At 37.3% G+C, this 15,625-nt stretch overlaps 1 protein-coding gene across 1 annotated transcript; it reads left to right on the top strand.

Annotated features, from left to right (window-relative positions):
* The first annotated feature begins 3,924 nt into the window (after positions 1–3,924).
* On the top strand, positions 3,925–8,317 carry LOC121372081 (probable insulin-like peptide 7). The gene is made up of 3 exons (XM_041498343.1): positions 3,925–4,027; positions 6,134–6,270; positions 8,052–8,317. Exons 1-3 carry the CDS (start codon positions 3,978–3,980, stop codon positions 8,270–8,272), a joined length of 408 nt encoding a protein of 135 aa, XP_041354277.1. The 5' UTR covers positions 3,925–3,977; the 3' UTR covers positions 8,273–8,317.
* Positions 8,318–15,625: the final 7,308 nt, after the last annotated feature.

Here is a 15,625-nt window from a genome sequence, read left to right as displayed (position 1 = left end):
CCCCCCCCCCCCCCAACAAAAAAATCCTAGCTACGGCCCTGGTGCCTGTAATGAAGTTCGAAACCCTGTGTATATATATATATATATATATATATATATATATATATATATATATATATATATATAGTAAACTCTCTATATGTCAAACTCCGTTTTCTCAAACGTCACGCTATCTCAAAGCAAGAAGTGGGTCCGACCCGTTTCTCTATATAAACATGTAAGAGTTTGTATGTTTATCTCAAACTTTGACATAAATATACACACGTTATGTCAAATGACTTATGTGGTCCCATATGACATATTTACTATATATTTTGTATATTTTTGTCGAAGTTGAAAACGTATTTTCCATAAATTAAAATAATTATTATTTAATAAAATTATTTCAATAAATGCAGTAAACCAAGCCAATGGCATCCTTTTAATTTATTGTGTTTGTGTTCGATCATTAGAGGCCAGTGGATTAACTTATTGCTATTGCCAAATATGCCTGAATCATGCCAGAACGCACACTGGAGTTCAAAGGTGTGTATTGTCTTGGTGGAAAAAGAGCAAGGAACGATTAACAGCCCTCGTTTGCAGTAACCAGACCAGAACCGATAAGTTGCCGCTACTGATAATTGGGAAGTCAAAGTGTTTTAAGCATGTGAAATCCTTGCCATGCGAGTATCGAAATAACACAACTGCCTGGATGACGTCGGCCATGTTTACTGATTGATGTTTGGCTCTGGACAAAAAATTGAAACGACAAAAGAAAAAAATAGCACTCATTGTTGACAGCTGCCCCGCTCATCCCCACATGAAAGGTCTACATTGTATTAAACTGATTTTTCTTCCACCAAACACTACTTCAAAGACCCCACCAATGGAAAAAAAGGTGTGATTCATAATTTGAAGATCCACTATCGGAATTTGGTGTTAGATTTACGGCTCCATGAGAATTTAGATATTTAGTTATCTCAAATGTAACGATATATCGAAATAACCAACTGGCACCAGCAACTTTGACATATAGAGAGTTTACTGTATAATGAAACACAATAAAAACGCAAAACAGATATTTTTCAGTATTTTGTTGTGATTAGTGACAAATATATTTATTGGACTTAAAATAACAATTTATGAGAGGAAGCCATTGATTGGTACTTTTGTCTGGGTTTTAATCTTGGTTTTGTTCTCGTTACCCATTCAATAGCAGAAACACACAAAATGGTGTGAAATGCGTTCACTACATGCTCAATCATACTGCATGCAATGCACGTGAAATGCCAGTATGTGGACACGGTGTCATATTCCTCATCACATTAAGAATGCCACGACTCAGAGAAGAAGGGGCGGGGGGGGGGGGGGACTTCGCAAAGCCAAGTTGCTAGGACCTTCAGAGTCCATCCATCAACTATTGGACGACTTGTTGAACGTCATCAACAGACCGGGAGTGTCCGTGATCGACCTCGACCTGGTCAACGTCCCGTTACGACCCCACGCCAAGATCGGCAGATTCGACGACACCACCTCCGTGACAGGTTCAGAACTGCGACGATGACAGCAAGCAACACGATAGGACGTCATGGAAGGCCTAATCCATCCGATGACGGGCATCTGTCGACTCAGAACGGCTGGACTCAGATGCAGACGCCCGTATAACGGTAACATGATGACACCGCGACATCGTGCTGCGAGACTACAGTTTGCTCTCCAGAATGGTAATCATCCACCAGCCTTTTACCGGAGCATTGTTTTCTCAGATGAGTCCCGTTTCTCTGTCTCCTTTGCCGATGGAAGAGCACGTGTGTACAGGAGACTCCATGAACGGTACGCTGACGGATGTTTGAGGGAACGTGATCGGTTTGGCGGCGGTTGTCTGATGGTATGGGGGGCAATCAAAAGTGATTTCAGGAGTGATCTCATCATTGTCCACGATGCCCTTATAGCCCAGCGTTATGCTGACGTTATTCTAAGACCAGTTCTCTAGCCACTTTTGCGCCGTCACCGAAGACCAGGAGGTCCCCTTCTGTTTCAGCAAGATGATGCCCGTCCACATACTGCAAGAATTACCCAGGCATTCCTACAACAAGCCGGTATCACCGTTATGAACTGGCCCGCCGTTTCACCGGATTTGAAAATGTGCAGAATTTTGCAATTAGTGAAAAAAAAAGTTAATAGAATTAAAAATAAATAAATAAACTTACAAGCCAAAAATAAAAAGAATTGACTGCTCGGTCGAATATTTATATAATTTGGAGCATTTTAGAAGGACAGTCCAAAAATAAATAAGAGAAAGAAGAGAGGATCAGACTCTTTAATAATAATATTTATTTGTAAAAAAAAGAAGTTATTTCGACATAAAATTTTGAACGAAGGTCTAAAAGTTTAAAGTCCGATCTATATGTCCACGTGAGTGGCCTCGTTAAGGCCGTTCTGTTCTTGAGGAGGTTGGCGCCTACGGAGACGAGATGAACTGCTTGCCGTTGAAGTGTGGTACATGTTTCCTCCACCTGTGACCTAGCAGGGTTTTTGCTAGCTCGACGTAATGGACGCCGGCGATGATTTCGAGTACTCTGTGGACGGAGTTGTTGTCCATATCCCTGAAAAGGATTCCTTGTCTGTACAGACCTTCCCGGCGCGTCGTCACCACTAGGCAGAGCGTCCCGTCTCTTATGCCCGGCGCAGACGAGCGTTTTTTAACGCATGCGTCTGCGTTAAAAAGCGCAGACGGATGCGTCTCGTGTGCGCCTACCTGCGATACGTTCCTACGATCCACTAACGATTTCTTTTATTAATTAATTTATTTATACTTTACTCTAGGAAAAATAACAAAGATTAAATGTAATTTATTAATACATTTTAAAACATAATAAACTTTATTTAAAACATTATGTACAATATACTATTACGATATAAATCTTTCTTATTTCACAATTGTTTGTTTTAATTATTATTATTAGGCATAGTACAATGAATGCAATAATTTATATTTTTTAATTTCATCTATTTAGAAATGTCATTAATTACACATGTCTAGTCTTTGTTTCAAAGATGAGCAGTTGGAAATTATTTGTGTTGAAACATTTACATGTTAGTCATTTTTAATGGTCGGGTCTGTTTTTACAGTTCTATTCATCAATGAAACCAATAATTGTTAATTGTTAAACTGTCAGTTGGAGAGGCCATTTCGAAAGGCATGTTACTGAATAGACAGATGATTGGTCAATATAAAAATGTGAACGCAACGCAGACGCAAGTAGGCGCACACGTGCGTTTTTAGACGGATGCGGCAGGAGACGGATGCGTTTGTGCGTCTAAAATCAAACATGTTTGATATTTGAAAAATCGACGCATCGCTGAATAACGCAACGCAGAGGGGGTCGCACACGATGTGTTTTTATTGCGTTCGTACGGATGCGTTTTTTAACGCAAGGCGCATGCGTTAAAAAACGCTCGTCTGCGCCGGGCATTAAGTCCGTATCGTGGATGCCCACGTGTGGTGTATCACCAACCAAGTACTTAGAGTACTGGCTCTTGATCGTGCTAACAGCGAGACTCCATGCGGCAAAGTTTTCTGAGGTAAAATTTGCATTAAAGGAACACAAAGGGACCGGATAATTTCGTCCGGTGCAGTTTAGAGAGGTTTCCGGTTTAGAGGGGTAAATTTTAGTGTTAAAAGATACGCAAATCACGTGTAAAACGTCCGTTTAGAGGGAATTCCGGTTTACTGAGGGTCTGGTTTTGAGGATATATATATATATATATATATATATATATATATATATATATATATATATATACATACATACATACATACATACATACAATATTTGTTGTCAAATATATACGTTAAAAAATTGCATAATCGAGAGAAATGTGTTCACAGCATGACAGATCTGTCATTATCATAGGAATATGAATATTTCATTTTCGTTTCAGATGTCAACATCTCGAGTGTTTGCCAACGTTTCGCCTACCTGGGATTTGTCTGGATGGCTGTCTGTTGTGCAGTAATTTCTACAAGAAAAATGCCTAACACAGGGTTTTGTTTCATTTAGTTTCTTATAAAATTATTATTTATATAAAAAAAAATAATAACCCCAACAAAACAAAAAAACAAAACAACCCCCCCCCCCCCCAAAAAAAAACAAAAAAAAAAAAAAAAAAAACAAAAAAACAAAAAACATCGTTGATTTAGTCAGGGGACTAGAGCCAATAAAAATGGGGAAAAAAGGTGTCCGGAAAGATATACTTTTGTATAATTTTATTTTCTGAACCAGGAACTTGTCTAGTTTATAAAAAGTAATGATACTGACGTCAACGCTCTCGCCTTTGGATGCTACAGATCAAATTGTGACCCCACCCTCAAGTGCATGTGAGTCCTAACGTTTAAATCAGTAACTGGAGTTAATATACGTTTTGACCTACAATAAATAGAAGCACCATTACTTTTGGTACCAAAATGTTCTATAAAAGTAGCTAAACAAAATATCAAAAGAACTAATAAATTAATTTGGTGTAAAAATGTCATTTTGGGATAACAAGAGCGATTTTCAAAAATATATAAATCTACAAGGCTGATTTGAATACAGTTTGTTTTATGTTGCTGTATATCATGCCCTGTAAAATATATTACAAGGATTTTATATTTATGTAAATCTGCATTGCTTTAAATTTTAAAGAAAATTTTGAAATAACGTGTTTTAGCATAATACTCAACTAGCTGAACTACCGCATGCATGTACTTTTATATGCCATCAGTGTAACTTTGGATATTAGCTCACTGTGCTCCACTATTGAAACAAAAATTGGTCTTGCATTGTGGATCACGAAAGTCCGCCATACTGAATTCAAGATGGCGACCTCTTTTTTTTATGGAAAAATATAGATAAAATGAATATAATGAATAATGAAACCATCACATAACTTGTTATATTTCATAATTCTTCGCGTTCCACCCCAATGTTAATATCTATAACATTAGAAAACTGTTAAAGGTTGCACTATACTAATTAGAATGTCATAGGTTACAATGTTAACGTAAGTGGATAATATATTGTATGTAATATATGACCCATAAATATGAATACTATATTAACTCAATAAATATTTCATTTTCTATATAACAGGATGTTGTTACAACACCCGTATTTAAGCACACAGTTGTATTACTTAACTGTACCATGGTACATCATACGTGTGTCAAGCATAAGGGTACTTCTCACGGTGGTACTAGATGAAATACAATTACATACATTTACTGCCGAGACGAAAAACAATGTTTGACAACAATAACTGTCTCCAATGGCAAAACTTGACCTAGTATTAACCAGTGGCTGACCCAGAAAATCCATTGGGGGGGGGGGGGGGGCAGTGACATGAGGTGTAATGCCAAGGGAACTTTGGGGGAGATTTGGAGGGGGATCGTAAAAAAAATAAAAAAATAATATATATAAACATTATAACAATCGCCCCTGCCCCCCTCTGTTAACTGTTATTTAAAGTTACGTAAATCTCTAATTTTGACTCGGCCTGACGTTATCCGGCTATAGTTATGCTATAGTGCTACCTATAGATTGGGGGGGGGGGGGGGGGGGGGGGGAGATTTAGCGGTGTCGGTTGAGTGCTCGCCTCGGGTTTGTTTTGTTTAACGACACCACTGGATCACATAGATTAATTAATCATCGGCTATTGGCTGTCAAACATTCGATAATTGTGACTTGTAGTCGTCAGAGAAAACCCGCTACATTTTTTCAAATGCAGCAAGGGATCTTTTATATTCACTTTCCCAAAGACAAGAAAACACATACCACGGCCTTTGTCTAGTTGTGATGCACTGGTTGGAACGAGACACCCCCCCCCCCCCCCCAATCAGATGAATGGATCCACCGATCCCCGTTGAAAGCGAACACACAAGATGTTTTTGTTTTGTTTTGTTTTTAAATTTAAGTACATCTGAGCTTGTATTTCATATTTGTACATGACGTTATAATATGTAGCACTATACTATACTATACTATACTATACTATACTATACTATACTATACTATACTATACTACACTACACTACTACACTACACTACACACTACACTACACTACACTACACTACACTAAACTATACTAATATATAACTGTAACTTTTAACAGATTCAAAGAGCTGAACGGCAATGAGATATTCAACGTGTGGCACACTGACTGTCACAAACGATGCAACTATCATACGATGGTACACCACGCGTACTCAGCTTGCCAACTAGATCCATACAGTCAAATACACAGTTCAGGTATGACTATACCAAATAAAATCCCATAGGCGACCATGTTAACGTTTGTGTTTAAAAACACTATATGCAATATATCAACCATACTATGACCCATAAATATCAGTACTACAACCCCTACCTCAAAGTATTAACTGAAGAAAGTAGTACCTTTCATGGCTCATTTTCGGTATAACCAGTTGTTTTTACAACACCCCTGGTTACGCACACAATTTGAGTACATTTGTTTTACAGGTACCCTATACATGTTCCAAGCACAAGGCTACTTGTCACAGTGGTACTAGATAAAATAAAATTGCATACAGTTTTAGCCAAGATGAAACTAATATTTTGTTTATAACCAACATACACAAATTTATACTGAGTCAAATTAAAAACTTCACAGTCTAAAATTTGAATAAAGTCAATGAGTGTTGAAAGCAGGTGGTGTGTGCTATCCTGTTTGTGGGATGGTGCATATAAAAGATCCCTTGCTATAAATGGGAAAATGTAGCAGGTTTCCTCTCTAAAACTATATGTCAAAATTGCCAGATGTTTGACATCCAATAGCCGTAGGGCGCACATTAAATCAATACTTTTCTACGTCCCTTCGGACTACCAATAACCGATGATTAATAAATCAATAAAACAAAATTTAACTTTTACTCTGTATAAATAAAGATAAAATATGACTTGTGTTCCTGTGATGCCCTGAATTGTAATAAATTACGTCAGTTGTAATACCCAACTTTAATTGTAATAAAATCTGCCCCGATTTGTAAATACTGACTTGATTTGCAATACAAATTGTCCTGATTTGTAATACTGACTTACATTGTAATAAAAAATTGTCCTGATTTGTAATACTGACTTACATTGTAATAAAAATTGTCCTGATTTGTAATACTGACTTGAATTGTAATAAAAATTGTCCTATTTGTAATACTGACTTGAATTGTAATAAAAATTGTCCTATTTGTAATACTAACTTGAATTGTAATTAAAAAAAAGCTCTGATTTGTAATACTGATTTGAATATTAATAAAAATTTCTCTGATTTGTAATACTGACTTGAATAGTAGGCCTAATAAAAATGTCTCTGATTTGTAATAACCTAAGCTGCCTCAAATTTGTCTTGAATTATAATAACTAAAAGAGGTGGGGCGTTTGGTTAACGCCACTCCACTATATTTCTTTAATATGAGACTGTTGAGTATACGGTATTTAAGACCCCCATTGCAGCCGAATAATCTATTCATTTCGATTATCAACAAAGATTTGTTCTCTTCTTTTTTTTGTTTAGCGACACCACTAGAGGACATTGATTAATTAATCGTCGGTTATTGGATATCAAACATTTGATAATTCTGACACGTAGTCATCAGTGAAACTTGCTACATTTTTCCATTAGCAGCAAGGGATCTTTTAAATGCACTTTCCTACAGACAGGAAAGCACATGCCAGCCTGTAGACCGATGGCCTAACCACGACGCCACCGAGGCCGGTCCAGGCGAGCAAGTTCTAGGCCCTAATCTAGCAGGCGAAATGAACGTTTTCTTCGCCGACATTCGGCTCAAGGCGACGAGTTAATAGCAGTAGAAGTCGAAGTCGCCGTAATATTTTGGACCTAATTCAACGATTTCAAAAATTAAATCATATAACAGACGCCAAAACCCCGACTTGTTTAGTGCCATAGTAATCTTGTCCGACAACCTTAATTTACAAGTGATGTACAAAATGATTCATCAGTTTTAAAAACGGAAATTTTCTTAACGTCTTTTTCTTCTTCTTCTTTTTCTTCTCAGATTCTCTGCCGCAAAAACGGACACCTTTTCTTGAGAAGCATTATTCAAAATTGTTTTTGAATAAACGTGAGGGGAATGAGCGTTCCATCGGTCGCAGAAGTATTATTCAAGAGTGTTGTCACAAGACATGCTCCTGGGAGGAGTTTGGGGAATACTGCAAAGGCAACCTCCCACGACTAATGCATGTCGAATACTCTAACTGTGACAACGATGGTCTCTGATCGTTTAATTAAAATCCTATTTCTGGAACATTTTAAGTACTGAAACACAAATGTTTTGTTGTACAATACCAAATAAAAGCCCACATGTAATAAAGTCAACATTAACGTGCTTGGCAGGCTCATAAGACCGGGATAGGAGGCGTGTTGTGGACTTCATATAGGTATAAAAGCTGGCTTATGCCCCTTCGACAATTTGCCCTCGCTCCCCCAAACACACTCCAGATAATATTCCTGGGGGTGGATGGGGGTGGGGGGGGGGGGGGGCTGTATCCCCCACTCGAAGACAAACATTTATTCTTTTTTTGTCCAACTCCATATAAAGATAAAAGCTGGCTTGTGCCCCTTCGACAATTTACCCCCACCCCTAAAACACACTCCAGATATCATTCTTACTGGCATGTGTAGTTAGAAACACTATAAAATGCGGATGTAGGACAAAATGTCAAATGTCGACGGTCAAAATGTCGACGGTCAAAATGTCACTGGGAAAAATGTCAACTTTTAAAGTGGTACCAAGGTCGAAATGTCAACTTTCAGATTATACATAATTTGTAAAAAAAAAAAAAAAAAAAAAAAAAAAACCGAGAGAAAATTTACTATTGTATAACTTTTCGTTTGACCAATCAAACATGGGTGATGCATTTTGTTTATAAAATGGCACTAATTAATTTTTTAAAAATGAATTACAGACTGTCTAATGAGGCATACAACCAACGATAGAGCATCCTCTTAATTATTCCAGATTTTGTAAGAGCAAAGAATTCTCTCTCTCTCTCTCTCTCTCTCTCTCTCTCACACAGAGAGAGAGAGAGAGAGAGAGAGAGAGAGAGAGAGAGAGAGAGAGAGAGAGACGCACACAGGTTTACACTTTGACCCAGATACCATATTAATGGTAAACATTTTGTCTGTTGACAAAACGTCAATGATCAAAATGCCAACAGTTTAAATGTCAACGGTAACAATGTCAGTGGAACAAATGTCAACTATTAAAATGTTAACTTTCAGATTATACATGAATTTGTAAAAAAAAAAGGAAGAAAAAATAACAACTTACTATTGTATAACCTTTCATTTGACCAAATCAAAACATTGCTTGTATACGTTTAACAGCACTAAACGTGTATATGATTTGCGCAATAATAGAACAACATGGGTGGAGGAATTTTGTTTTTAAAGGGATATATAACTCGAACATGAGACTTATGTGTTGGAAAGATGCATACCCAGACCACCAAGACACACACTAACACTTTAAAGCTGTGGTCACATAGCCGTTAGTGGACGTAGTGATCCGTAGGATAGGTTACCGTGGGTCAAACGTGGTGTAAGTACGTTAAACTACGTTGAAATACGTTAAGGTACGGCAGGTTTTGGTTGATGAGCCACCAAAGGGTACGGATAAATACGTTAAAGTAAGGTACACCACGTTAAAGTAAGATAAACTACGCTAGAGGACGCCATTATCCTGTTCAATTATTTAGACCCAAAGTTTTTTGCAAATGTTACGTTTATTTCCTATTCGATATTTGTTTTCTTTGCATTTACATGAAAACAAACCCAAACCCCGACAGGTTTTATATACAAATCATCATATAAAATGCACGAAGTTGACTTAATTCCACTTTTTAAAAATCTCTGTGTCTTTTGAATGCACGTTATTTCTCCTATAAATAACTAAGGTCATTTACATATCAAAGCATCATTCTATAGTGCGTTTCAAACTAATGTTCGGTTCTATCGTCCTATCCGCACAAATCGTAGTATGACCTATATTTAAGAAAATATCTGTAAACATGAAGCAGGTGCGGATTCAGGTGGGGAGTTCAAGTGACAAAACCTCAGTTTGAAAAAAAAATATGTATCAAATATTATAATTATATTGTGGAATACACAAGCGCGCGCGCTGAAGGGAGAGAGCGAGAGAGAGAGAGAGAGAGAGAGAGAGAGAGAGAGAGAGAGAGAGAGAGAGAGAGAGAGAGAGAGAGACGTCATTTATGTAACGACGCACTCAACATATTTTAATCTATGGTTTAATGGTTATAGGGAGAGAGAGAGAAGAATATGGTATGCATGCGATTGGTGGAGGTGTGACCCTCTGCACAACCCCAAGCCCACTTAAGGCTTCTTTTGTATATGGAGCGGGACGTAGCTCAGAGGTAAAGCGTTCGCTCATGGTAGGTCGACTGATCGATCCCACATGGTGGACCCATTGGGTTGTGTCTAGTTCCAGCCTGTGCACCACAACTGATGTATAAAGGCTGTGGTATGTGCTATCCTGTCTATGGGATGGTGCATATAAAAACGTCCCTTATGCTTATCAAAATTGCTTATCGGAAACAGTGGCCCATGTGGCGGGTAGCGAGTTTCTTTCTCACTGTCATAATGCTCCTTAACCGTTTTGTCTGACGCCACATAAACGTATATCAAATGCGTTGAGTGTGTCGTTAAATAAACATTTCTCTCGTATGTATGTGTAGTCTATATGCATTTCTAGTCGATTAGTTTATAGGTTGTTAGGTTGTTTGATAGTGAATGATATGGAAATAAATTGTTTTTGGTGTTAAAGAGTTCATGCATACATTAAAGTAATACTCCTGATGGGTATGGAGAAATAACTTAATCAGTCGACGAACTCATTTCTTCATCACTATCTTCGTTAAGGGGGACTATCACAGGGGGTATTTTATTTTTTATAAAACTATTTTGTTTTCTAAAATCTTCTTCGATCTTTATTACATGTTTAACTGCGTCAGAAAAGTGTGTAGGTGTGACAGAGTTCAATGCATGTGCAAGTTCTCTCCGCACCGTGGTCATTTTACCATCATTATGACGAGCTATGTGCCCTTTGACTTGACTCCAGATCAGTTCTATCGGATCGAGTTCAGAATGTCTTGGCGGCAGTCTTAGAAACAAGTGCCCATGGCGTTCAGCAATATCATCAGTAACAAATTGCTTTGCACATTTGTTACTTTTCACAAGTTCATAAAAAACTGGCATGTGTCATGTTACTCTCAAAAGGTATATTTTTGTTTCGTAGCCACGACTGAATTTCTTCCTTTTTAGCGTTTAGTGCAGGACATCGTGTAATCTCAGTTAATTTGTTGTGGTAGTTTGCGTTATCCATGACGATAACAGAAGGTTCTGGTAGAGAAGGCATAAGTTGTTCATGATTCATCTCACCATGACAGTCTCCGTCTGTTTTTTTAGCCTCAAAGATCAGTTCACAGCCATCTATCAATCCATATTTATCACAGCCATTTATCAATCCATATTTATCACAGCCAGCATGACAAATAATAAGTCTTTTTCCCTTCCCAGTCACCGAACAGTTTAGGAACTCGATCAGCAGCGTCTGATTTCGGCAGGTGATTGGCGGTACTTGTGCCCGGGTGGATATCTGTCCAGTGGTGGGATGTTGTGTGGTTGACATTCACCCAGGTCTCATCTTGATACACTATTAAATACCCCTGTTCTCGTAAACTGGATATTTCATGGAGATAGGACAGTCTCCTGTCTGATATATTGGCGTCCTCAAAAAATCACTTTTCCGGTTGTAGACATATGTTGGTATTTAAAATCGAGGTCATGGAGTGTTCTTCGTAAAGTTGATATGGATATGTTGATTCCACATTCCTCCCTTAAAGCCACGTTAATCTTATGTAATGTAGATAATTCGCCCTCTCTATAAAATCTGTATACTCGTCGTCTAATAACATCTTTATCAAATAAATCGATGAGTTTTCGGTCGCGTTTTTTAACAGTGATTTCTGTGCTTGGATTCGTAGAGCTTAGATTTTTCACAGATTTTTACTGTTGAAACCGAAACTTTAAGTGCAGCGGCAACTCGATCGACAATTCGATAAGAAGCATACCTAGGTCTACCGAGCTGATATTCATCTTCAAAATAATCGAAAACGTTCTTAATACACGATTTTACATCAACTGAAGTGTTTTTCGATTTACCCATATTTTTCCTCAAATAACAATCACAAGAATGTCGACTAATACATTTTCAATGAATTTATATACCCTACCTAACTTGTATTTTACGTGGTTTACACATTGCTACAATAGCACGTGCAGTCATAGATCGAAATAATGATGTTGATGCTATCGTATTTTGAACATTCGGGGCTGTGTCTGCGGGATGAAAAAGTGGTTGAACCCATACGAGTCCGAACAATAGCCCTTTGGTTTTTCGCATTACAAATGTAACACCCAACCACCAAACCCCAGCCCCTAGCACCACCCTAAATACTATATATATATATATATACGTATGAGTTCCCAATTTAGAGGCAAATTAAATAACATTTTTATTATTATTTGATATTGGTGGCCTTTGACATTTTATCCCCCCCCCCCGGTCTTCTGGGTCCGGCCCTGCATTAAATTTATTTATAAATTTGGAAAGCACATTCCTGCGGTGTGTGAGGTGATTTGTGTTTATTACTGTGCTACACCTCAGTTGTGTTAGGTTAGGTATGGTATGCTAATATATAATTGATATAATAAAATAAAAATACATAATACATTAGCTAAATTTATTAAATATAATGCACCTACAAGAAAGGGTTACATATTCTGTTTGTTTACATCTATGTTTAACGAAAAGATTAGACAATGCTGTTAGACACTGCAAAACAATAATAACCTTGATTTAGTGAAACAAGCTATAATGGCCTTCACGTAGCCTCAGATCCCAATGTTTTGATATGCAAATGACCTTAGTTATTTATAGGAGAAATAACGTGCATTCAAAAGACACAGAGATTTTTAAAAAGTGGAATTAAGTCAACTTCGTGCATTTTATATGATGATTTGTATATAAAAACTGTCGGGGTTTGGGTTTGTTTTCATGTAAATGCAAAGAAAACAAATATCGAATAGGAAATAAACGTAACATTTGCAAAAAACTTTGGGTCTAAATAATTGAACAGGATAAGTTAAGAGTCCGGCTCGCCCATGGACAAGTACGGAGTGGTACGTAAGACAACGCTCGAGTACGGTAGACTACGGTAGCATGTACGCTATACTACGCTAGAATACGCTAGACTACACTAAAGAAGGTCCAACTACGTTATATTTAGCAACTACCCACGGAGTCTAAAATCCTGCACGCGGCGTGGAACGGCCATTGTGCGCTTGTTTTTCAAACAGAGCAGGATATCTCATATTTTTCTGTTAAATTTGTCTTCATTTGTGGCTGAAACATGATATTGGTTTTGTGCGGATCAAAGTACGCTAGAGTACGCTAGAGTACGGTTGAGTACGTTAAGAGGTACGTTATACTACGTTATACTACGTTATACTTCGCCACAGTACGTTAGCCTCACGGATGCAAATTCAGCCTCTAACGTACCGCTCTTTTGAACATGTCCAAAAATTAAATCGGAAATCACGGCTCACCCAAGTTAATACCAAGTTAGCATCAAGGACAAATACGGTACGGTACGGATGCCGGTACGTTCAACTACATTCAACTAAGTTCAACTACTTTCAACTACGTTAGCCTCCACTACGTTCAACTACGTCCACTAACGGCTATGTGACCACGGCTTAAAGGGACATTCCCGAGTTTGCTGCACTGTAAGATGTTCCCGACTAATAAAATAGTTCTACGGTTAAACTTACATATTAAATGTATGTTCTTGTTTAAAATATCGGTGTCTGTATATTCAATGTGTTTCTGGTCGTCTTAATATTCGTAAAAAGCCCTAACTGGATGTTTGTCTTCAAATAATTTCGTACGTTCGAAAAAATTCTATTTTGGGAAGTAAAATGAAATTTAACCTAGTACAAATATTAGAACGATCAGAAACACGTTTAATATACAGCAGAAATATTGTATGCAGAAAAATATATTTGATATGTAATTGCAATCGTTAAAAAGTCTCTGTTAGTCGATAACATCTTAAAAGTTGCAACAAACTCAGGAATGTCCCTTTAAGAAATGAAAAACGCGTAATGTTAGAGTTAATAAAAAACCATGATTATTCCTGCTAACTGGGGACAGCCATTTCTTTTTGTTTTCGTTGCGTCCGGAATTCTAGCTTGGGGCAAATTGACATCAGCTCCGACCAACTCCTGTATGCACAGTGTAAACAAACTCAGTCAGTTACGACAAGGCAGAGGCGGATCCAAGGGGTAGGACCAAGGGGACGCGTTTGTATAAAAAATAGTTTTGCACGTAAGCATTTTTAGCTACATCAAGTTAAGTTGTACGTGTATGCGGATGTGTGTCAAATTACTAATGGACAATAGGCTCTGTAAATTATTGTTTAAAAATGGCTAATTTTGCAATTCATATACCAAGAAAAGGCGTTTAAAGCCATCCAATTTTAAATTTTCGGACCCCCTACACATCTCGTGCCATGCTTAACAACGACCCTGATCATTAGCCCATCCCACTATCCCACTTACAAAAAATATGCTCCGACGGGACTGCAAACTCATATAATGATCTGTATTAATGCAGCTAGCGGTACAGAAAACTGCAGCTAGTCATTTAGTGTACACTTCCGTTCGTACTATGTGATATCTACACAAACGCATTCAAGTTAATTGAAAATATTAAAACTTTTATTAAGATGCCCTTTTAACGAGTCTATGTGCCTTTTTTTCTTGGTCTCCCCCCCCCCCCCCCCCCCCCCCCCCCCCAAAAAAAAAATTATTTAAAAAAAAAAAAAAAAAAATTAAATATATATATATATATCCTGAATCCTGAAATATGGTTTTCACACATCACGAGTTGACATAAAAATCGTATTCGGAAAAAACCATGAAATGGTATATTTATACGTTTCCTAATTTTTGATAATATCTTTCGCTTTTTGGTAATATCTTTTGGTTATCCTATCGAAAACACATAACGTCATGATATATTTCTACCTGTGGAACTTTGCCAGAAAATTTACTTGACCATAGACTTTTAAAAAGAAATTTGAATAAAATTCATCTTTATTAACATTTATTTAACAATACTGCGGTGCAAACATACCTGACAAAGCGATCCTCTAAAAACTCCCACAAAAACAAAACGAGTCGAACGCCGTTAAATTCTTACACTAACACTGGATGACACTACATTGTGTCATCATTATTTAGCTTCGTATTCAATTGGTTTTAGATATTTTATCGTAATTGCACATTTTTTTATTTTTTTTCAAAAACGATCAGATGCATTAGTAATCATCAAATTTAAGTACGAAGAAACGAGACAAAGGGAGATAATTTAATCACGCACTTTTACAAAAAAGTAAATATGATTGCTATATTTTCATTGTAGCTAAAATACAGTGAAAATATGACTTTTCACCGGATATGACTTTTATGGTTTCCGTAGATCTATAT

Source organism: Gigantopelta aegis, chromosome 4 (assembly GCF_016097555.1).
Source record: "Gigantopelta aegis isolate Gae_Host chromosome 4, Gae_host_genome, whole genome shotgun sequence".
NCBI lineage: Eukaryota > Metazoa > Mollusca > Gastropoda > Neomphalida > Peltospiridae > Gigantopelta > Gigantopelta aegis.
The sequence above is the reverse complement of the archived record's forward strand: the minus strand, read 5'-3'. Positions and strand labels throughout refer to the sequence as shown.

What these genes read in the sequence shown, in the direction of transcription:
- LOC121372081 (XM_041498343.1), top strand. Translation starts at nt 3,978, where the DNA reads ATGGCTGTCTGTTGTGCAGTAATTTCTACAAGAAAAATGCCTAACACA. An exon ending in AGAAAAATGCCTAACACAGG is followed by an intron (nt 4,028 to 6,133) that starts GTTTTGTTTCAT and finishes AACTTTTAACAG; the next exon opens with ATTCAAAGAGCTGAACGGCA. An exon ending in CAGTCAAATACACAGTTCAG is followed by an intron (nt 6,271 to 8,051) that starts GTATGACTATAC and finishes TTTTCTTCTCAG; the next exon opens with ATTCTCTGCCGCAAAAACGG.